Below are 22,721 nucleotides of genomic sequence, written 5' to 3' on the forward strand. Positions count from 1 at the left end.
TGAGGACCCTACTGTTTTCTTCCAAATGGAACATGTGCAAGTTTGTAGAACTTTGAATATGCTGAATGCAAATGACAGTTGGCATTGAAAATTTCAGCGCTGCAAACAATTGTCATTCTCGTTGAGTTCTCCTTTTATCCCTCAAGCTGTTTTGCCGATCTTAGCGAATGTTGTTGATCTAAAAAGAGACCAACTTCTGTTACAAATATGTTTGATACAAAAAACTACATTCTTTTTCCCCATGGTTCTTTGTTCATTTCAGTTATTATAAGGGCAGCAGATAGCGGAACTCAGATTCATAGTGCTGAACCTCTACCATTCTTGTCATCAGAGATTTTGTTTCTTTGTTTAGGCATTCCATTATTAATCTTTTCAGAGATGCAGAACGTGGCAACTGGCTATAGATCCATTCTAGTAGTGATTCCATGTCATCAGCAAAATCTCGCATGTGCCATTGCAGAAGCCTTGGCACCAAAATTTTCCTCTTGTTTGTAACTCCCACTGAAGCTTCCAAATACTCCACCCTTGCCCTCCCCAATTCATTCACTACTTCATCTGCTGTGTAGATCCTTAACTGCATATCACATCTTTGTTATGTAAATGCATTGAATTCACTCATAATTCAGGATAGATGGATCATAGTTTGGATGCTAGTAGTAAAATATTAACACACTTACTGCCGGTGAGGACCAGCTGCCTCGGCAAAGAGCAAATGTTACATTGGGTTCTGGATACCCCAAACCATAGGCATGCCTCAGTAGCATTTCCTTCTCATCCATGGGACCCTTGTAAGTTATATGCGAATCAGCAACTAGAAGAGAAGTGTGTAGAAGTTACAATAGGCACCTAAGTAGGACATTTTATGAGTTGACTTTAGAAAATCTTGATTGAGATTGAGGTTGAGATAGAATCTCAAGACCTTGGATTATTGTTTTCCTCTACTCCATAGTCTTTTCATACTAATGAAAGACTTGCTAGTAAAACCCTTAGAATGCAAAGTTGAATTTCATTGGATTTTCATGTATATATCTTTGATGATCTCAAAATTAGGTGAAAACTATGCAAGTGGTAAATTGTAGTTAATAAGTATTTCACTCACATATTTTGATTCACATGGATGACGAAGAACAAAATGCTCAATGGCTAAAGCATTCAGCACTATACCACCGACATTGAGTGCAGCCTGGATCAAAAAAGTATAGAAGTTATGTGGCATTGGCAAAAATTAACTTTTGAGTTATTAGCAGGCAGAAATTTTATGTCATTTATTATGTTGTTTACTCTGAAGGGGCTTGTAAATCACTGGACCTAGTGGCAAGTTGTCAACTCCATGGATAGGAGCAAAGAACTTTAGAAATCTATGTGACAGTGAAATTGAGGTTTAAGGTCTGCTATTGGCTAGTCTCTTTAACATTTTGATTTTACTTCTTCGAACTTTCCATGGTTCATGATGGCAACTTACCTTGTTCATGAGTGCTAGTAATTTCTCTTGTGTGGAAGGTAACCCATGTTCGAGAAATGCCTGAAATTGATGAAAGTAGAGTTGCTTTAGATTGCTGCTTTGATGCTCATATGATGTTGCTTTTTGTGGCTTAAGGTATCTTACAGTACATGCATAATACAGGCATTGTAGATATTGATCCAAAATGCTAGCTTCTGCTTGTAGGTTAAGAAAGTCAAGTCAACATTAGATAGTTTATGCATCAAAACCCTGAAAAAAAAAATGGAAAGGACAAATAAATTAAATACTTTCTTTGTTTTTCATTGGAAAATTGAACTAAAAATTAACCATACCTACCTCAACTTTCCGATTGCTTCTAGGCACTCTGAGAATCGACTGACATCCAATGAGTGTCTAGTGATTTGGATGAAGTTCTTGTAAGGCCCAATGTCTCTTAGCATGCCAACTAATTCTGGCAGTGTGCTGTAAGGATCAATATTTGATGTATTTTGATTGAAAGGAAACAAGGGTGATTTAAAGTTCAATGAGGGTTTTGCCGTGTAGCCTTTTGAAGCCATGCAGGAGAAACTAAGCTTGGGGACAATGGCCAATCCTTCTCGATCTTGTGATGCTTGGTTCAATTCAAGAAAAATGCCTATCAGGCATTTGACCAGTTCTTCTGAGAGTGCATTTGGTTTCTCATAGATAAGCTCTTTGTTGATAGGGCATTGACTTTGGATTCTCCAGGTATGTTTCTTTGATCTTTCACGAAATTCATCTGCTCAGCACACCCAGAACCATAGAAAGAGATTGTAAGTTTAGAATTCCGAAAAATTTTGAGTTTTAACAGTGAATACAAGGAGCATACCGGTGCATTCTGAGGAAGACAGGCTTAGGGTGTCTAATGCAGAACCTAAAGAGGCTCTCCTATGACTTTTTATTTTCCCTTTATCGAATACTTCATAATTCTGTGATCTGGTTCTCTGTTTAAGATCATCAAGTTGAACTGAAACATTCCCTGGTTCGCATATTAATTGGTTCTTTTGCTGCTGCAATTGCTGCATTTTCCATTCCTTGGTCTGTTTTTTCTCCTGATAGAGTTTCATTTTCAGCTCATCAATTTTTCTCTCTAGCGAAAGTATCTCGTCCTCAACCATTGCTAGTTCAGCAAGAAGTGCCTGAACCTGCATGAAAACAAGTAAACAACCCTCTGCATCAGGTAAAACTCTACTGAATCATCCTTATTCTTTACCATATTTCATATTTGCTCTTACTCGAGGTGGAACCAACGAGGAAAGCAATGGCTGTGACAATTCTGGTCCCCGAAGCGCGCAGCGGAGAACCCTGTTGATTTCTTTCTCCTCGTCTAATTCTGCTTGCAAGTTGTCGACCTGTAGCATGTAAACTCGGGTCACAACTATATAACTTGTGCAAAACTTTTCATGCCTATTTGATGATGCAATACGCTCACCTCTTCTTGGAGCTGAAGCTTTTTCTTCTCCTCCTCGCTTCTTTCCATCAAAAGGTCTTCGAATTTCATCTTCTGCTAGCTCTTAAATTCAGCAAGATGGTAGCAGTATTTAATGGAACTTAACAGAGCCAGAGGTCCTTATACCCTATTAAAATACAGATAGGCAGAGAGAGAGAGGGAGGGAAAGGTTGAATTTGGCAGGTCGTGGGTGCCATTATAGGTAGGTAGGAGAGGAAAGAAACACAACGGGAGGAAGAGGAGGGAGAAGAGGAAATGAAGGAGAATGCATTGCTGCGGTGGAGGAATCGTTGGGTGTGATTTGGCGGTGAGTTGTAAACGGTGTCTAAGTGCATGGCCTTCACATGAACTTATTTAGTTATAGAAGAGAGAGAGAGAGAGAGAGAGAGAGAGGGAGGGGTACATTTATTAATTATAGAAAGTGGAGGTGGATAAACTGGAGACGTGAAGCCCATGGACAGTAAAGACATTCAGGCTTCAACTTTTCTGAAGAAGGGGAAGAAAGACTTTGGGTTTCATGAGTGTAATAATGCTAAATCCAGGCTGGATTTACCCTAAAAACTCATTGGGTAGTAGTGAATTTGAGTTCCCTGACGCCTTGGATTAAATTTGAGGTTAGATTATGAGTTCCAGCTTGAATTCGGTTGTATGTGTCATCTTCCATTGCCCTTTCCCATCAAAAAATGCTAGAAAAGGAGGCAAGTTGATTAGTTGATACATGGCTAGGGAGCAAAGGGATTATTCTTTCCTTTTTTAACTTTTGGGTGAAAGGGGAAGTCTTGTTGACCTCTTTGTTCATTAGATGGTGCGTTGGTAGTTGCTAAACCGAAAAGTTAGTTCCTGAGTTTTTCTTCTTTTTCATAAAATTGAAGTTTAAAAAGTAAAACAAAAAATAATTCACGACTTCCGCCGTCTGTGGGAATCGAACCCACGACCACGTGGTTAAAAGCCACGCGCTCTACCGGCTGAGCTAAGACGGCTAGTACTCTTTACGATGATATTTATCTTTTATCTATCAAGGCTAGCTTTTTAATCTTTTCTCTTCCCTATTTTCCTAACATAATATTTAGAAAAAATCACTATCTATTTAAATAAATTTTTATTCTTTTATTAATTTCAATCAAGTATTTATACTATTATTTTGAATTAAATAGACCTTTAAAGTTAATGATTGATTAATTATTGTTAATCAAAATATCATTTGTTATTTTTTATCGCATAATACCTATATATTACAATGGATAGTGATGTAGTATATTGATGTGATACGATTATACTATTATATAATATTTTTCACTTTTTACATCAATATCACCTCAGTATTGTGTGGATACAAAGTGACAAATAACGTTTTAACGAAGAACTATTGTTATAATGATTCATTTGACTTAAAATATAAGAAAATGATTAAATGTAATATAAAAATAAATTTTATTTGAATTTTTTTAAATAATTTAAATTTCTTTTAAAAAATATATTTTTTTGGAAATAATTAACAAAGAAATAACAATAGAAAGATAAAATTAAGAGGTATAACTATTTTTTTTTCTTTTATTTTGGGAGAAAGAAAGATCTAAATATAATTTCTTTAACATAAAAAAATGTACTTATCATTAAATGTTTCTGTAGAAGAGGACGTATAATTAATTTTAGTAAAATATAAAATATAATAAATCATATTAAGTACTATATTTTTAAATTGGATGTCTACCAAAAAAAAAAAAAAGAAAAATATATGAAACTAGGTTCTAACTTCTTAAAAATCAAGATTATATATCTATAAAATATAATAAGGCAAATTAAGTAAACGATTGAACCATCCAAATACCATTAATTATTTAAAATAAAATAAAAATCACTTGCAAAATTTTTCCTACAATTTATAACATGAGAGTTTCCTTAGTTTGGAATGATCAAATCAAACATAATAACATAATTAAATTCTAAAATTAAATAACAAAAAGATAGCACAACAACATCCTTAAAAGAGTTTACAAAATTTCCAAAGCTAAAACACATAAAAATATTTTACAAAATTCCAAGCTAAAAACATTAACATGCTTGTGAAAATTGACCCAACAGTTTGAGCCAAGCTAAAAACTGCTTTCCTTCCACCCTCCATACTCTTCTTCATCCTCAACCTGTGAAATCCAACCAAACCCACAATCAAAAAGCAATGAAAAAAAACTATTTCTCAATATACCCTTTTCGTATTTCTCATATTTCGGGGCGTACGGGTGAAAAGATTATTATTTTATACATCGCCGATTATAGATTGATCATTTACAAGGTACGTATCAATCCTTTAATCTTGTCGATGAAGTGGTTTAGGCAATGGCATTTGGTTGGCCAACCAACTTTAGAACTTATGCGATACACGACGAGAAAAGTCATTGTCATGAATAAGGTGTACCATGGGAAACATACCTTACGAGTGAAAGTAACACCAACTTGAATCTCTCCACAATAACTTAGGTCAGCTTGAACTACACTATATTTACCAGGATGTAGTTCAGCATTCCCGTTCTCTGCTCCAATGGCTAACAGATCCTCCACATATATCCTGCAGGTATGGAAAAAGCTTCATGAATCATTCTGGAGTAATGTCACACCATTCCTATAATTGTTCTCAGCTACTTTTTTTAACTTTCATTCCATCATTCTCTTGAGAAAGAAACACGGGGAGGGTCTCATAGCTTTTTGGGATGGTGATAGATTCATTGATGAGGAAACAAACAAATGAAAAGCATGTTTTGGTGGTTGGTTTGATGAACTAGGATTGATTGTGGCTCCAGAGTGTTTAACTCAATAGAATGTGAATGTGCTTACGTGGCCTGGCCGACAAAGTCATCAGCAGAGAAGGTGTCCTTGTCCATGATTTTAAGAATAAGCTTGTAGTCATCACCTGAACCTGGGTACTCCACCTTGAATGTGAATCTTTCATTCCATGATGAACTAGAACCACCACCTGCACCATGGGCTATTCCTTTAGGTAATATGCCAAAACTTTAGCAAAACATAATGCAATTAGAACAACAATGTCATGTCTCTTTCAATCAGGCTGCTGCTTGAATTTGTTTTTGATGCAAACATCATATGTTACTCGGATTCAGGAGCGTCAGATATGGATATGTGTATGACAGGAGTATGTTTTTTTTAAAGATTTTCCTTCTATTCGGAGGGCCAAACCTCCATACTAATATCCATCCATGTGTATTTAATACAGGTACTTCTAGTGGGAGCAACATAACAAAGATCAAGTAGAGTGATAATTAAGCAGTGATCCGAAAGAACCGGTGACAGAATGTAGACTATTCTATGGACAGCAAAAGAACAGGTGATGGAATTTTCTACCTCTAATTAGAACCTGTCCAGCTAAACTAATCCCCATGTATATCTTGACCAGGTACCATCCAATCTACTACAGGTCTATTTTTTTTTAATTAACTTTAAATTCTAAGTCAAAGGGTTCAAACTTTAGATAGCAGAGAGTAAGAAAGGGGAAAGAAGTAACCTCTAGCCACACTGCTTTTGCGCTCTTGACCTTTGTATTGAATTCTAACATAAGGATCCATTCCACCTACCATCACACATCACAATCAAAAAGAAAAGAACAGTAAATATCTTTAGTTCCACAATCATCAACCTTCTAGTCTATGCCCAAGAGTTGACTTCAAAAAGGACTTAGCCATTTTTGACTGTAGGGTGTTAAATGTAATCAACAATGAGGATTTACATCTGGAAAAAATCTAGAAAATTTGGCAGCTAATTAGTGATGCCAGCTAGAAAATTTGATGTTCCAGCTATGCTGCCATCCTGTTCTTTTGATATCAGAAAAAAGGGTAAAACCTTACAAATATCCTTGTATAAATCTAAATCTTATATTAACAATGAATATAATATATAGAGAGAATGAAGGAATCAAAAGTTTCTTTCAAAGGTTAAGTTTTAATCCATAGTTTTATATAGCAAAAAAATTATAGAAGGAAAATTTTCTGTCAAAAAAGTAAACCCAACAATGGCTTATCCTCATCAAGCTAAAAACATCATCCAAATATCAAATCAATTCTCTTTCTTTTCTGTTTTCTTGCTCTTCTCTAGACAAGAACAGTAAAGGGTTTCCATTAGAACAAGTTTTGTAGCATGATGAAACCTTGAGAAGAGCCAAATTCGGAAAAGAATGGTTGGCAAGAAAATGAACAAAAGAAGGAACTTGAGGAACACAAACTGATCAAAGAAGAAAACAAAGCATGGATTATGGTACCTACATACCTAGGAAATCAGTGTCTTCAAGGCCTTTTGCACTAACTAACAACACCTCCAATATCCCAACAGCCATCCTTCTTTGTTTTTTTTTTTTCCCTTCACAGAGATTCTTTGAAATTGTTCTGATTCTTTGAGTTGTAGGACTCTTTGTCTAGTTCTGGTTTATATGGAGCAAATGAAAGGACATAGGAATGGAAAGTTTATTAGGGTGACAGGCACGCCATATAAAAGTTAATGACAACTGACATGTTAATGAGGCTTTGAACAGTTCAACCCCCATCATTGAGTAGTTTCGAGGAAACCAATAGAAAAACAGGGGTTGGCAGCTTTCGAGTTTATTACCTTGTACTAATAAATGAGCTTTGTTTGATGCAAATTATAGACAGTTCTGATAAAGTAGTAGTATTGAAATCTGAAAAGTCGAGCCGGCGCAGGCTTTCTTGGCCATTTGCCATGGGGTAGGGGCTGCCAAAACTTTGAGAACTGAAGTATATTTCAACATTACTTTCATGTGTCAAAGACTGTTCATCTTTGTTTAAACTTTATTCTAAACGCAATTGGGTGCAAGATTCTTGAAAGTTGGAATTTACTTAGTCTTGGTTCTGTATTCAAAGATTTTTCATTTTTCATTATCATGATTTTTGTTTATATATGTCCAACTTGAAGACCTTTATATTTAAATTTGGGTTTGATTCAATCAGCTAGAGCCAGCTCTCTTTTTGCCGCCTTCTTTTCCCTTCAAACCGCACCTCGGGTATTTGTCAAAGCCAGGCAAATGCCATGGTGATGGACTCTGTGAAGGGGAAGGAGCTCTGCCTTTCAAATACTGACAGCTTCTCTAGCTTATGCTGAGAGCTCAAATATATAAAGTTTGAGCCGGAGTTTAAGTTTAGAGTCTGTTCAGCAGAATAATGAACTTGGGTATTGATAACAAAAGAGAAAACTCAAACCGTCATCGTAGTTTCATCAGAGTTTAGATGTAATAAACAAGAAATCAAGCCACAAATTTAGGAGTTCCCATCCATCCAATACACTACATTATCGTTTTTATATGATAGCACACAAGCCTATTACTACAGAATCCACCATCTGATTAATGGCATATAAAACCAAAGGTTAGTTCCTTCGGTCGCCTACTTGCTTATCTGCTACGCCTGGGTGACAGGTCAGCAGACCTTGATCTGGACCCAGAGGGGGACCTTGACACTCTACCAGGCGGTGACCTCCATGCAGCACGAGCTTCCTCGGACTCATATGCAGACTTCCTACAGTGAAATATTTGAAAAAAGCAGCAGTCAAGTTTAAAGAATGAAAAATCACTAACAAAAAGATAAATGAAGTGATCAGATTTGCAACATCTCTTTATTAGACATCGGTTCATCACTAGACTTAGTTACAGACACCATCCAGGTGGGAAATGAAGACCAGGAATAAAGTGCCATTCATAAGCATCATAAAAACCTAATGTATTTGAGCTCTAATAGCATTACTACTAGTAATTTTCTCATAGTACAAGCAGCCGGGTTCCGATGTTGCAATAATAGCCACATTAAAAAAGCACGTTTTTTTTCCCTTTATTAATTTGTGCCCATAATATGCTAATTAATATATGGGTTGCAATACAAGACAGAACTAAAAATGTTGAAACAAATATATAGACTTCCACTTACTCGCCATAACCATTGCCACCAGCATTATCATATCCTGGGGAATATGATCTGTGATTGTAATCACCATCTCGCTCTTGTGGAGGACCTCTTGGAGATCTTGGATGGTCTGCATGCCTTCTACCCGGTGAAACAGAATAGTTTCCTCGTCGTCTTGCAGCAGGGGAGTATGACCTGACAAATTGAATATATAAATATATTTGCTAATAGTCAAAGGGATATGATGGGACCTTTCAAAAAAAATATGATGGCAATTTGACAGTTTACCTTGAACGATATCGGCCTCTAGAACCCGAAGGATGGTGAGGAGAGTGCATAGGGGATAGTGAACGAGACCGAGAACGTCCTGAGACATATCAAAAGAGGAATAAGAATAAGTTGGCAAGGAGTCAATTTAGGTAAGATCTGAAACAGACTACCAGTTTCACCACATTGTTTCTATAAAGAGCTCAGGATTATATATAAAATATATTTCAAATCACAAGATATGGAATTACATCATAAGAAAGAAGACCGGGGCAAAGCCATACATAATAATAAGCTCTGAAGAAAGAATGTATATGTCAGGAATAACATACCATAATAAGATGATCGTCCCCCATAGCCTGAAGATCCTCTGAAGAATTACATGCCAAATAAAGCTCCACGTAAATATAAGCAACTAAAATAACAGGAAACTGTGTGTGCATGTTTGTCTTTGTATCTGTAAGAGAAAGAGTACCTAAGCCTAGCTTTATGGCGCATCTCCTCAGGTCTTTTCCTTGTCTCTGCAGCAACAACAACCGATATCTCTCTCCCAGCAAATAGTTTCCCATTCATGCGCCGTTGAGCTTCTGCAGCTTCATAAGAATCCACAAACTGCACAAATGCAAACCCTCGAGGTTCCCTGCAGAAAGGATACAGCAAGCCTTCACTTAAGCATGCAAGTTAGATATGAGCAAGAGGAGGATAAGACAGGGATGTCAAAACTAGAATACCAAGTTGCTGTCATAATGCCATTACTTTGTATACCTTTACATATCTAAATATCAGCTCCAGAGCACAACCACTTACGTGGACTGAATTTACATAAAAATAGGCTTAGTAGCTGACCTTTTTCCTTAATAGTCAATATCAAAGGCAACTTCAAAAGAGGCAAGTGACTTGAAAAATCTTCACATGCTTGTAAATATAAGAAGCACTCGATATCAACATTTCCTCAAACTAAAAATCTCTTCATGAAGCCTTCATTTGGTCAGGAATCAATCTTCTTCCTCATCAAACCTCTATTGATTGTGTAATTATATAGTTTCGCTTCATAAAGGAACATTCTTCATATGATCATTACTCTTAACACCCTTGGACCAATATGTTAAGCAATCATAAACAGTACGTCTTCATCAAATGTGGGGCTTGGGCTTGTTTTTACTTCAAACCAATATACCCCCCTGACAAACCAGTTCAAAATTTAATTCACTATGGAAAAGGAAAAAGTAAGAGCTTTAAGAAATAGTGCGGAAAGCAATTCAAAGGAAATAACTTCCTTTATAGTACCTAAATACAATGACTAAAGATCTAAGAGGAGAGTAGGAAAAAGGACATAGCTGGTAGCATGTTGCAAAAGTTAATAAAACAGCAACTACACCCCTACTTTGCCAATCCTAAAACCTAGCTGAGCAATAACTAGTAATCGCCAACGAAGAAGAAAAACACTATCGATTTATCACGGGTTATGCAATTGCTAATTCAATATAATAGTAAGCAAACTCTTTTGCAGAATGTGACAACTATTTGCCCCATTTTTATGGAACAGAAAACCAACTGTGGTAGGAAACAAATACCATCTCAGGCTGACCAACAAACTTGGGCTCGTGCTTAATCCGAATGAAACTAGACAAACATAACCTAAAACACCTTAAACAAACATAAACTACAAAGAATAAACTTCCACTAGACCATAGCAAAAAAGTGATGCAGGATTATCCAACATCACTTCAAGGGTAAAATACCAACCCAGTGTAGTAGTCTTTAGGAATATACACATCCCGAACGAGCCCAAATCTCTCGAAAGGAATTCGAAGTTCTTCTGGTCTGCAAACAACAATCACAGATAGATTAATACTACTCATTTAACCATCATTACAAAAATATCAAACCAGAAGGCTTACAATAAATGATTTACCTGCAATCTAAGGGAATGTTTCTAACCAAAAGGCTTCCATGATTCTGCTCCCTCCTTCTACCGTACCCTCCACCGCCATATCCCCTCCTTGGAGGACTCCTTTCTCTACCTCCATAGCCTCTCCTTGGAGGACTATAGTATTGGGGACTGTACCTCCTCATCTCAAATACCCTTCAAAAACAAAATCCAGATATTCCATTTAAATCTTTAGCATAAACAAATAAAAGTTACCCATCAAACTACAATAAAGCCTGATAGTTTAAGAGAATCTAAGAAAAAAATTATTTTTTTAAAAATGCAATACCCAAACAAAAACTACAGTTAATTTTAATGGTTTGATGTCATAAAATTCAGTATTTGCTTATTCGAGAAAACAAAAGTAGAATCTTTTTTTTCCCAAGAAGACCCCATAAAAAAGAGCAAGTTTGTTAACTCATTAAATACCCAGACGAAAACTCTTTCATCACTAAGAAAAAAGCATAAGATTCCAAAATAAAAAACTTAAACCTTCTGTTTGGCTGATGAGAAAACTAAAGAAAAGAAAAATTCTTTGAGCATTGACTTGGTTGACCTCAACTATACTCTGGAAATTAAATTATACCAAGAAAAGTTAGAAATTGATCAACAACGAAGAACCCAGATTTTGAAATTGGAGAAAAGGGATAAACTTTTCGATTTGGAAGAAAATAGATGATTACCTGGAAGACAAATTTGAAAGAGAGACAGCTACAGAAGACACAGATTTTTACTTAGATCTGAGCTACTCCTACTATGTTAATGTTACGCTTCACGTACTTTTATAGATGTATTTCATATCGGGTTTGGACAGCCGTGTTGGGCCCGGACGGCCCGTTTCGCAATTAGATTTCTTTTTTTTTCCTAATTTATGAATAATTTAGCCATAATACAAAAAATCTCTAACTATTTCAAAACTTTTTAAATAAATATTTATTCTTTTAATGAGTTCAATAAAGTTTTATTCTTTTAATGAGTTCAATAAATAAATTTTTATAACTAACTCACAATTTATTAACTGTAAGTGATTTATTAATTTTCGATAATTTTTTTAAAAGTATTAATTGTCATAGTTATTAACCGTCAATAGTTAATTTGTCATATGACTCATATATCATGGTGATGATATGACATAACACATATCATTAACAAATAATATAATGAAAAATAAAACCACGTCAATATCATTTGAACATAAAAATTACATATTTTTATTTTGAGTAATTTTTTTAAAATTTATTTCATCTCTAGTGATAACAGTTAATTAATAATTAATTATAAAAATTTATTTAATTTTAAAATATAATATAAAATATAAAAATTGGATTGAATATAATATTTTAATAAGAACTTATATAAACCCAAATATAAGTAAAAACTACTTTTTCTTAGCTCATAAATCTTATATTGTTTTTTTTTGAAGAATCTAAAATTTTTAAAATAAGAATTTTAACTATTACTAATTTTTTAAAACATGATGGAATATACTTTACTTGACATGAAAAGGATAGAACTAGTAAAAGAATTGCTCCAGGAATTCTTGTTTTCATTTCTTGCTTATGTTTAAACTTTATGGGAATATTTTCTCCAAAAAAGGAAAAGGAAAGGGTACATTTATGCCTGCAATTAACATTCTTATTCTTTGAAAATGAAAAGTTTATAACATTAGAAAAACACCAAAGAATTATGAAACTTTAGCTTCTTGCTCAAGGGCATAATAATCTTGTGAGTTAGGAATTTGCTTTAGCAAATGTGAAATTGAAGTTAGAAAACAGAGAATTGCATATCTATGCTGTGTACAGGTCAGGCTAGCCTTTAGCTCCTTACAATAAGAATCAACATCTATGTATAAAAGTTGGCCAAGAAGTTGATTTCTATGATATCATTTCATTGCTACAAAGTGAAATGCAAGAGAAATGTAGTCATTGACTTCCCAGTTTTACATCACATCCACGGTTGCCGGCAACTCTTGTTGGTGTCCCCACCCATCAACTATATCGCCGGAACTTCTGCATCATGTGCCAAAGAAACTCTTTTTGCTGTCAACAGTATCGATGCCCATTGCTCCATAATACATAAATAGCAGAGCACCAGCATCAGATCATCTTGCTTACTGCAGATGCAAATGAGAGGGGCTTAAGTGTGTAGATAGACAACAGAGCAGGTAGAAACTGCAGCAGTCTATATCGTGTCATCAACATTCAACATGCAACTGCAACATTTGATTGTGATTGCTCGCTGTCAGATTCAGTAAGCAGAGGATTTTTCTGGAAGTTATTTCTCAGCTGACCGCAGGCAGCACTTGCATCCAAGCCCCTTGTTTGACGTATACTAACAGTTACTTTACGGGAGTCCAGTGCACCTGCAAATGCTAACACCTGCAAAATGGAATAAAGGATTTATGTATATGCTCAAGAAATTAAAGGCTTTATATTGGTTGAAAACAAGGGGAAAATGACAATTAATGATCAGCGTACTGCTTTCTTGTATGGCCGCCGGTACTCAGAACCCTCTATTGGATTGAAAGGTATGAGATTGACATGATAATTACGTCCCCACTCATGCAGCAGCTCAGCTAGTTCTACTGCCTGCTCTACTGAATCATTGACTCCAGCTGCATTAAAAAAAAAAAAAGAAAAAGAAAATGGATTACAGCTTTAAACAACATTGGAAGTCCCTAAAGTAGCCATGCAAGGAAAACTTCAGTACCTAGAAGTGCATATTCAAAGGAGACTCGTCTGCTGGTTTCAACAAAATAATCCCGGCAATCCTTCATGATTGCATCAAGGGGGTAAGATTTTGCACTAGGCACAATCATTTCCCTGAGTTCCTGGTTTGGAGCATGTAAGCTGATGCACAAGAAAGTGAGTTAAATTAACATTTTAAAATAAAGGCTTAAGAATCAGTCGAAAACAACAACATTCAGATATCAAATCGTTACTGTTAAATAAAGCAGACCTGACAGCCAATGTTGACTGTAGCTTGTGAGAAGCCAGCTTTTTTATGGTGTTTGGAACTCCCACAGTGGAAATTGTAATCATTCTTTGCCCAATCTGCACATCCTGAAAGAAAAAAAAAGGGACCAAACATCATAAACGAGCTTAAATTGAAAGCCACATACAGGCATTTACCACAGCATTTCAACAGTTTTAGAAGACTTTTGAAAATGAGAATTCCACATTGGAATTAGTTTGACATAATCAAGGTAATAATCCACACCGGAGTGACACAACAGAATTCTGTCTGGTAAAATGTATCTCAAATCAGACCTCCATGATTTTATACTTCACAAAACCAATGATAAGCAAATCTCATCTGACTTGTTTTGTTGTCAGATCCAGTTTACTATGAAGCATTATATGAGCACCAAACATTAGAAGAAATATGGTTTTTTTTTTTTTTAAACAGAGTAGTAGTAACAAAGCTATCCTTTATCAGGAAGAAAAAGAAGAAGAGAAATCAACTGCATTTTATATCACAACACAAAATATCTTTACACAACTATATGCTGTGTGAGAAAAAGTTCCAACTTGCAAAAAAGGCACCTTATTCAAGCATCGATGTGCGTCAAGTACTGACTTCAAGTTCAACATGGGCTCCCCCATTCCCATGAACACTACATTTGTCACCCTGCGCTTGAAGATATCCTCAATAGCCAATACCTGTTCACATAAACGTCTTTACATATAGTTCCAAGAGTATAATGTCTTAATGTCTTCATTATACATTAAAAGAAAAAAAGCCACTGTTTTCCATAGAGTAGCAATCCCATTTTTTTTTATTAAGAGTTTGAAAAGAATGTATATGCAAAGAGTTAAAGAAACGGATCATAAACCTGCTCAATAATTTCATGCCTCTGAAGATTCCTTGAATACCCTCCCTTTCCAGTGGCACAAAATGAACAGCGCAATGGACAGCCTACCTGTATACCAGAGAAAAACAAGAACAAAAGAGTCAAAGGTATTGCCTGAGATAACAACAGAAATACATTACCGAGGGCACAAAATCTGCCCCCACTTTCCTAACAACAACCGAAAAACATATATAAAGAAAATCACCTGTGATGACACGCATGCAGTAAGTCGCATTGAACCCTTTTCATCTTCAACTGGTATACCCACTGTTTCAATCAATCTGTTGTCCTCCAACTTTATCAATAACTGAAAAGACCAACAGAAAAGCATGCATGATTAACAGAATACAAATCAACAACAAAACCACCATTAGTACAGTAGCCAATTCTCTAGTTTACTTGAAAAAAACTAAGCTCCAAAAGGAATTCATGATCAAAGTTAAATACAGAAAATCCAGTCAAAATACAATTTCATCAAGTAAAACAACACTGCAATATCCTCATGTAACTTAAACTCAATCTAATTATTAGTTATGCTACTTGCTTTTTGTTTTTTTAATATCACTGAAAATGTAAAAAGCATGACGGAAAACGAGCAAATAACTTAACCTAAATATCTACATGTTTAAATATAATTATAACAAAAAAAATTTGTAATTTTAACTTTTACCTCACTTGATTTCAACCCCAAACACGCTGTTTCCCTTTATACTTTCAAATAAAAAGTAACAAAAATAACAAGTTAACAACCAAACATAACCTTCATGAGTTGAGTAGAAAAAGATTTCTTCTTTTTTCCTTTTATTACCTTAACAGTGCCATCAGCTGCAGTAACAGTGTGGTAAATAGGAGACCTCCCAATCGTCCATCCAGCCTCCATAAGATCATTTCTAAATGCTTGTGGCACTTTTATTATACATTATAACCACCATAGGAAAAAGGGAAAACAATCTAAAAAATAAGCTAAAAATTTAAAATAAATAACTAAAAATGAACAAAATAAAAAGTATATATATAAAATAATTCTCACAGTGACTAAAATCCTGAATCTCTTTTGCCTTTCTCTTGTAAATTAAATGGTGTAGCTGCTTTCCTCTGTACCTTTGCTATATAATCAACAAAGAAACAAAAAATAAATGAAATACAATTAGAATTTTTGAAGTGAAATAAGGAATATACATATCTATTATACTATAAATTTAAGCAGTTAAACCTGGCCGAAATCGACGGCAAGTTGCTGAAGGTCTTGCTCAGACATGCCGAGGAGGACGCGGGTGTCTACGTGAGGGGTACGTAAGGAGGAGGAGGAGGAAGGGAAGGAGACGGTGAGGTTACGCGACGGCGTGACGGCAGTGGCGGCGCCGGAGACGGTGAAGGGACGTGGGCGGATCGCACGTGTGAGAGGGACGGAGCACACGTGCTGAAGCATGGACATTTTGGTTGTAATCATCGCACTCGCTTCTCCTGAGCTTTTCGTCCGTTGATGACCGAAGAGCCTAAACCCCTGTTTCAGCCTCATGAACTGGCTAAAACCTCAGCTTTTGGTGTAAAAAGACGAAATTACCCCCTACGATGTTATTTTATGGGCTTGAGAAAATTCATATGGACCCTACCTTTTCTCTGTCCAAAAGAAATTTGGGCCCAATATGGATTAACCTTTTGGCCCAATAAATAAAGAAAATTGGCTAATAAATATCAAATTTTGAAGAATCTTTCAATTTAGTCCAGCAAAGAGCATAAATGACAGTGTCTTCCAAATTTTTGAGAGAGAATTATGTCAATTTAACAATCTTCACAATCTTCTTATATTCATATGATCATAACAACTTGCATTAATAAGAGAAATGCTTCAAACCTAAGTGTCGGGTATGGTTACATATCAAACACAATGCATGCAATTTTTCATGTATATTTATTTTAAATGTCGGATATGAGCACTTATCAAATATAAATGTATTTAATTTTTTTTACATATTCATTTTAAATTGTTTGATAAGTGTTCGAGACCAGTACTTAAAAGGAAAAATGACAAATGTATCAAGATTGCCTAATACAACCAAGTTTGTAGGATTTCTTCACATGAATTATATAAGCAAAGAGCACAAAAAAAAAATTGAAGACCCATTTTTAAGACATGTGGAGTTGTGGGAATTTTTGGTACCATAAAATTAAGTTATTCATTTTGCTATTCTTTCTCTACCCTTTGACTCTGTGTACTGAAAAAGATTTAAGAAGGTTATTGCCGGAATCACTTTTCTATATTTTTCACATTAATCCTTGTCTTGTAAAGTTCAATGAGAGTGGTTGAACTCCATCTGGACAGATTTTGGCTGTTATGCAATGGAAAGTTGACCATGTCATGTGCATTTGTAAGCTTCCATTGGTTATGACAGTGAGACAACTTGCCTCTTTTAATCTACCATACCTGTTAGAATCCTCCTAAGAAGCATCAAAATCTTTTGTTTAATGAAGTTGGCACCATGAACAAGCTGTGACAATGTGAGAATATCTGATTGAATCCTTTGGTGAAACCAAATTGCAGACCCTTCAATAGTTATGGCTTAGAGAGAATGCATTGAATCCACTTTCTCCTCAGCTTTCTCTGCTTTTTTTTATTCTGAAAGGTGCTTGGGGTTGGAGGCAAAATGTTACTCAGACTCGAGGGAGTGTCAGATACAGATACGCATCCCAAATGGATAAGGTTTTTTATGTATTTGAAGGGTCAAACCTCTATATCCATGTCTGTCAGATGTGTATTGGACACGGATACTATGGACAAGTGAACATCTTTAGACTTCAGGTATCAGAAAGATTATACTTCCAAATAAGTTGTTACTGGTATCAGTTTCGAATAATCATTTAGGATACTCATTAAGCAAAGAAAAGACTGATGACTTTAGAGTTCAGACTATTTACTGCCGCATTCACATTCAATTCAACAAGAATTCCAACAAGCATTAGAGGTAATATGAAGCCTTTGTCGGCTATGCCTACAGGCCTTGAGACCCTAACGCATCAAGCACCCTCCTGCTAATAGAACTCACCAACGTTTGTGTTTTACAACTAGTGCAACACAGAAAGAAAATGAATCAAAATGATGAACTCCGATTTTATTGAATTCAAGAACTGTACAGTGATCAATAGCCGGAATATATGCTTAATATCATCTGTAATTATAAAAGTATGCATCAGATATTTTCCTCTTTATGTAGGTAGTGGAGAAGCTGATGGCTGGGGACATGAGCCATCGATTCCATTGCAGACATCATTGGCATTTTTCCTTTGAAATTTGGCAGCATTCCTTGAATTCTGATGAGAATTTTGGACGGATGCATTTCGAGGGCCCCCTTTGTCACCGGTGTCTTGGAGTTGCTCTAGCACTTTCACTACTGCGTTCATATTAGGTCTAAGCTTGGGTTCTATAGACAGGCATTGGAGTGCGACATAAGCAGCTTTTAATGCCACATCCAGCGTGTATTGGCCTTCAATACGAGCATCCATAACTTGGAGAATCTTTCGTTTGCTGGTAAGGTAAGGCTTGGCCCAGTCAACCAAATTTTGTTCTCTAGATGGTCTGTTCTTGTCCACTGCTCGCTTGCCAGTTAACATTTCAAGGAGAACAACCCCAAAACTATACACATCACTTCTGGCTGTCAGATGACCTTCATAAGAGTAAATTAAGTTAAAATATGATTAGGGAAATTGCAATTTATAATTGTATCAGATATAAAGTTATTCCATTGAGGCATAAACATTTGGTCTGGAGGATGATATGTTTATGGCTTGCATAAAGCGTTTCTGCAAAAAACTGGACATCGGCTATGTTACATTGACTCAGGTTGGGGTGCCAGACACATGGGTATGTGTCCATGGATTGGGTAATACTAATAGATCTTCCCTTCTATCGACACAAGTACGTTAGGACAAAATAAAAAGTTGGTTATGAAAATGATTGAAGGTGGCAAGTTAAAAGATACCTGTTGCCATGTACTCAGGAGCTGCATAACCATAGGTGCCCATGACCCTTGTAGAGACATGGCTTTTGTCACCAGTTGGTCCATCCTTGGCCAGCCCAAAGTCGGAGAGTTTTGCATTGAAGTTCTGTCATTTTACATTTGGAAATTAAAAGATGTGAGAGAGCTGCATAAAAAATCCAAGTTAGGAGCCATGAATTCCCATAATTAAGCATGTTTTGCATACCGAATCAATCAAGACATTTGAAGTTTTGAAGTCTCTGTATATCACTTTGGCCTCATCAGAATGTAGAAATGCTAGGCCCTTGGCAGCACCAAGAGCAACCTTCATCCGGAGGTTCCAAGAAAGTGGTTGAAAATAAGAATTTCCTGTTCAAAGTTGGAGGTCTTGGATAAGATCCTTGAAATGAAAAGGATTGAACTGGCTAAAGAAAGGAAGATGTAAAGGCATAACTCACTTCTAAAAAGATGATTCTCCAAGCTGCCCTTGGGCATGAATTCATAAACCAGAAGCCGATGGTCATCCTCTAAGCAGTAACCGACCAATTTGACAAGATTAGGATGGTACAGCTGCCCCAGGTAGTTGATTTCTGCCTGCAACCCACATGCATCATTGAATTAATAAATGATGCCATCCAACAAATAGTACTACTTTTCCAGCGACAAAGATTTGCAGTAGTGCTGAGAGAAAGGGAGGAAACTGGGGGAAGGAAAGATTACTCACCAACCATTCCTGGTGGCCCTGAAGACCCTCCTGGTTAAGCCTCTTGACAGCAATAACCATGCCAGTGCCAGGCTTGGCAGCTGTAAGTGAATTCTCATCAACCCACCCCTTAAAGACACAACCAAAACCACCTTCACCCAAAACACTATCCGGACGGAAGTTCCTGGTGGCTGTTCTCAGTTCACTGAAGCTGAAGCTCTTCAAATTGGAAGACTGCAAGATCTCTCCCTCAGTTCTAGCCACTGAAACAGATGAGATCCTGCTGCTAGAACCACTCATTCCATTCCCATATTTCCCACCACCATGCCCTGAATTAGCCTCTGCCACAGATCAACACCAGAAAAAAAATCTTTGAATTCGAACTTATCCACCCTTATCTAATAAACTCCAAAATCTAATGTTACTCTCAAGAAACCAACATAAATGAAAGGGATCTCAAAAAGGGCAAGCTAAAACTTAACAGCTGCTGCTAAAAGTGGCAGAACATGTTCCAAAAAATGCTTTACAGGGAAAGACAAAGTGATCAAAATATAGAAAAGAAAGCATACCATTGTGGAGAGGACTCTCAGCTTTAATTCTAGCACTGAAGCAAGACCCCATGAAGACAAAAACTTAGGGTCTGGTTTCCCTCCTCCAACGCAAGAAGGAGAACAAATACAGAGAACAATTGATGCAAGCAACCCAAGCCCGTGAAACAGAGAAAAAGAACGGATTCAAGTGTGAAAGTAATACTTTTTATACGTAGCCGAATGCCCCTTTTTCTCTCTCTCTCTCTCTCTCTGTGTCAGCTGTCACCCACGAGAATAACAATCCTTTTGAAAACTTTGACTGATCAATAAAAAAGCAATGAGAAAACAAGGATTGAGTACGAGCAAAGCAGCATGAGAAAAGTTGGTCAGGGCCAGGCAGGTTTTGGCTTTATATGTTCTTTGTTTACCTTTCAAAGAAAGTTCCACCTTAAAAAAGAAAACCTTCGGGAAAGACAAAAGTGAAAGGGTTGACTGGGCTTCAAGCTACATCTGTTTCATTCACCTCCAAATTAATCTGCAAGTAGAAAGCGGTTGTCGTTGTTGCATTATTAAAGCTTTCATGGCTTTGGGGCTTTTCATCCCTTTGATTTAATGACCAGTTGCCCTCCATTTCCTTTCTTTGTTTTTTGGGGCGTTCATACACATGAAGGAGACAGCCATGGAAGGGCTGCTGTATATAGAAATTTTCTAATCAACCCATTGGATTACCATCCATGACTTGTCAATGTTTATTAATTGTTGCCGGCAAAGGGGTTATCTAGGGACTCGTCAAGTGGCCTTTTATCAGCCACAGTTTGGTGGGGGTAAAGGGTCCTACAATCGAAAATCAAACAAACTTTTTTTTTTTTTCTGATTAGGGAACTAATTTTGATATCTTAAATAAAATGTTTCTATTTTATTGCTAGACATCGGATATAAAGTCGTGTCTGACATGTATTATATCATCATCTAATAAGTAAAAGTAGTCAAATATAAATTCAAAATATTCAATGTTCGGGTACGGACATTTAGAGAAAAAAACAAAAAAAAAAAATCTATTTATAGAGTCAATTACCTGTTGAGACAAATGTTTGATGTACCCAAAAATTCATAGTATTTGGAAGCCTTCAATTAATACATATAATAACAAGTTTCTGGAAGGAATTTTAGGAAATATATATATATATATATGTCTAATATTGCTGCGGAAGTACTTTTTTTTATTCAAAGGTCAACAAGGTTGGTTGAGAAAATAATAAATGTTTGTTAGGTTTAATGCCATTTTCTAATATAAATTAATTTCAAAGCACAAAGGTAATATTTAATTCAAATAATTAAAAACTCACAACTTGTTTATAAATTGAATACATCGAACAAACATAAAAAAAATAGACACTAATTGTATAAAATTATATCATTAAAATATTACATTCACATGTAAATCCACAGTCGTTAACATATATACCTTCAACTTAGCCAGTTGAGGTCCATAGAAAAATAAGTTAATAATTTTATATAAAAGAAAAGGAATAAAGAAAAATAGAATCAATATATTGTATTGCAAATTGGAGATGGAGATTGAGAAATCAGAGATTCGGGAATGAACGCATCAAATAAATTTAACTAGAAAAGGGCAGACAATATTTTCTCGTGAGACTTTCTTGACTTTTCTAACCAGACTTCAATTGTGACTTTAATTTTCTTTTCTTTTTTTTTTTTATAAATTTTTTTAATTCCTCAAAAGCGTTAGAGAAGAACGTGATCGTGATGGAAGATTCACGTACGACTCTTGTCCTTTTGTAGCACTCTTGATATTATTATTTTTTTAATTTATTTTTTATTTTCAAACCATTGATGATGAAATAAGTAACTATCAAACTGTTTAATTTCTTTGCTGGCTATTTGCCATTTAAGTCACACTGATCTTACAAATGGTTGGACATTAAAATTTAGAATCGAACAATTTCTACACCCAACCCGTGACAAAAAGTCTCAATCCTCATTGCAATTTGAAAAATAAGTTTCCCTAATTAAAAATTTTTAAAAAATAAATATACCCGAACATTTTAATCATTAATTGATCTATAATTTTCTGTCTCGAGAACAAGATTGGAATCTCCTTTCCCGATTAAAAAAAAAACACTCAATAGAAATAAATAAGTTGATCACTGAATAATGACAGTACACGAGGCCTACTATTCTTTCAGATATTTTCCGTCAGTTTGGTTACTTTTTATCTAAAAAAAATCGATGATATTGAAACTACAGTGACAAAATTCATTTGCAGCAACAAAATTTAACTAAACCCAAAGTATAATGACAAATTCGATGTTAATCCTAAAAGATGTCTACCAATCTCACATGCAACTCTAATATCTATGGCCAACGGTTCCACACCAACCATGGATTTTTCACTAGTCCTACTCGTGGTGTTTCACCTGCTGACCAAAACCCAATCAGAAGGTGTGAGCTTTACTTCAGCTCACAACAGTCAACAGGGGAAGGCATCACTGACCTTGACAGAAAGCAAAACCCAATCAATTGCCGCATAAACTTCTTCGTACCGAGCCAAATTACATTCAGATTACTTAAAAAGACTATTATATTTCTTCTCTCAATAAT

At 35.7% G+C, this 22,721-nt stretch overlaps 5 protein-coding genes and 1 non-coding gene across 7 annotated transcripts; all 6 read right to left on the reverse strand.

Moving 5' to 3' along the window:
* LOC18586078 lies at window positions 92-3,654 on the reverse strand. The gene is made up of 9 exons (XM_007009243.2): window positions 2,913-3,654; window positions 2,716-2,832; window positions 2,310-2,625; window positions 1,799-2,219; window positions 1,612-1,711; window positions 1,463-1,522; window positions 1,100-1,183; window positions 678-785; window positions 92-574 (listed from the first exon to the last, which is right to left on the reverse strand). The coding sequence occupies exons 1-9, from the start codon at window positions 2,979-2,981 to the stop codon at window positions 266-268; spliced, it is 1,584 nt and encodes a 527-aa protein (XP_007009305.2). The 5' UTR covers window positions 2,982-3,654; the 3' UTR covers window positions 92-265.
* Window positions 3,838-3,910, reverse strand: TRNAK-UUU. The gene has a single exon. It is a non-coding gene; the product is annotated as a tRNA-Lys (tRNA).
* Window positions 4,807-7,347, reverse strand: LOC18586079 (elicitor-responsive protein 1). 2 transcript variants are annotated; one of them, XM_018128698.1, is made up of 5 exons: window positions 7,203-7,339; window positions 6,445-6,510; window positions 5,760-5,898; window positions 5,358-5,493; window positions 4,807-5,071 (listed from the first exon to the last, which is right to left on the reverse strand). In XM_018128698.1, the coding sequence occupies exons 1-5, from the start codon at window positions 7,267-7,269 to the stop codon at window positions 5,024-5,026; spliced, it is 456 nt and encodes a 151-aa protein (XP_017984187.1). In that variant the 5' UTR covers window positions 7,270-7,339; the 3' UTR covers window positions 4,807-5,023. The 2 variants fall into 2 exon arrangements, with proteins under 2 accessions (XP_017984187.1, XP_007009307.1); XM_007009245.2 differs by lacking the exon at window positions 6,445-6,510 and having other exon boundaries at window positions 7,203-7,347.
* On the reverse strand, window positions 8,096-11,797 carry LOC18586080 (serine/arginine-rich SC35-like splicing factor SCL30). The gene is given in 9 exon segments (XM_007009247.2): window positions 8,096-8,357; window positions 8,359-8,461; window positions 8,867-9,037; window positions 9,131-9,209; window positions 9,442-9,479; window positions 9,585-9,749; window positions 10,856-10,933; window positions 11,025-11,195; window positions 11,723-11,797. Coding segments are annotated over 8 exon segments (840 nt in total). The 5' UTR covers window positions 11,186-11,195; window positions 11,723-11,797; the 3' UTR covers window positions 8,096-8,312.
* On the reverse strand, window positions 12,770-16,399 carry LOC18586081 (probable dual-specificity RNA methyltransferase RlmN). The gene is made up of 10 exons (XM_018128659.1): window positions 16,106-16,399; window positions 15,923-15,998; window positions 15,701-15,798; window positions 15,098-15,199; window positions 14,875-14,961; window positions 14,585-14,701; window positions 13,998-14,101; window positions 13,749-13,888; window positions 13,517-13,653; window positions 12,770-13,417 (listed from the first exon to the last, which is right to left on the reverse strand). Exons 1-10 carry the CDS (start codon window positions 16,340-16,342, stop codon window positions 13,241-13,243), a joined length of 1,275 nt encoding a protein of 424 aa, XP_017984148.1. The 5' UTR covers window positions 16,343-16,399; the 3' UTR covers window positions 12,770-13,240.
* On the reverse strand, window positions 17,978-20,597 carry LOC18586082 (protein kinase APK1A, chloroplastic). Its single transcript, XM_007009250.2, has 6 exons — window positions 20,139-20,597; window positions 19,591-19,910; window positions 19,325-19,460; window positions 19,093-19,235; window positions 18,870-18,993; window positions 17,978-18,554 (listed from the first exon to the last, which is right to left on the reverse strand). The coding sequence occupies exons 1-6, from the start codon at window positions 20,188-20,190 to the stop codon at window positions 18,097-18,099; spliced, it is 1,233 nt and encodes a 410-aa protein (XP_007009312.1). The 5' UTR covers window positions 20,191-20,597; the 3' UTR covers window positions 17,978-18,096.

This window comes from Theobroma cacao, chromosome 10 (assembly GCF_000208745.1).
Source record: "Theobroma cacao cultivar B97-61/B2 chromosome 10, Criollo_cocoa_genome_V2, whole genome shotgun sequence".
NCBI lineage: Eukaryota > Viridiplantae > Streptophyta > Magnoliopsida > Malvales > Malvaceae > Theobroma > Theobroma cacao.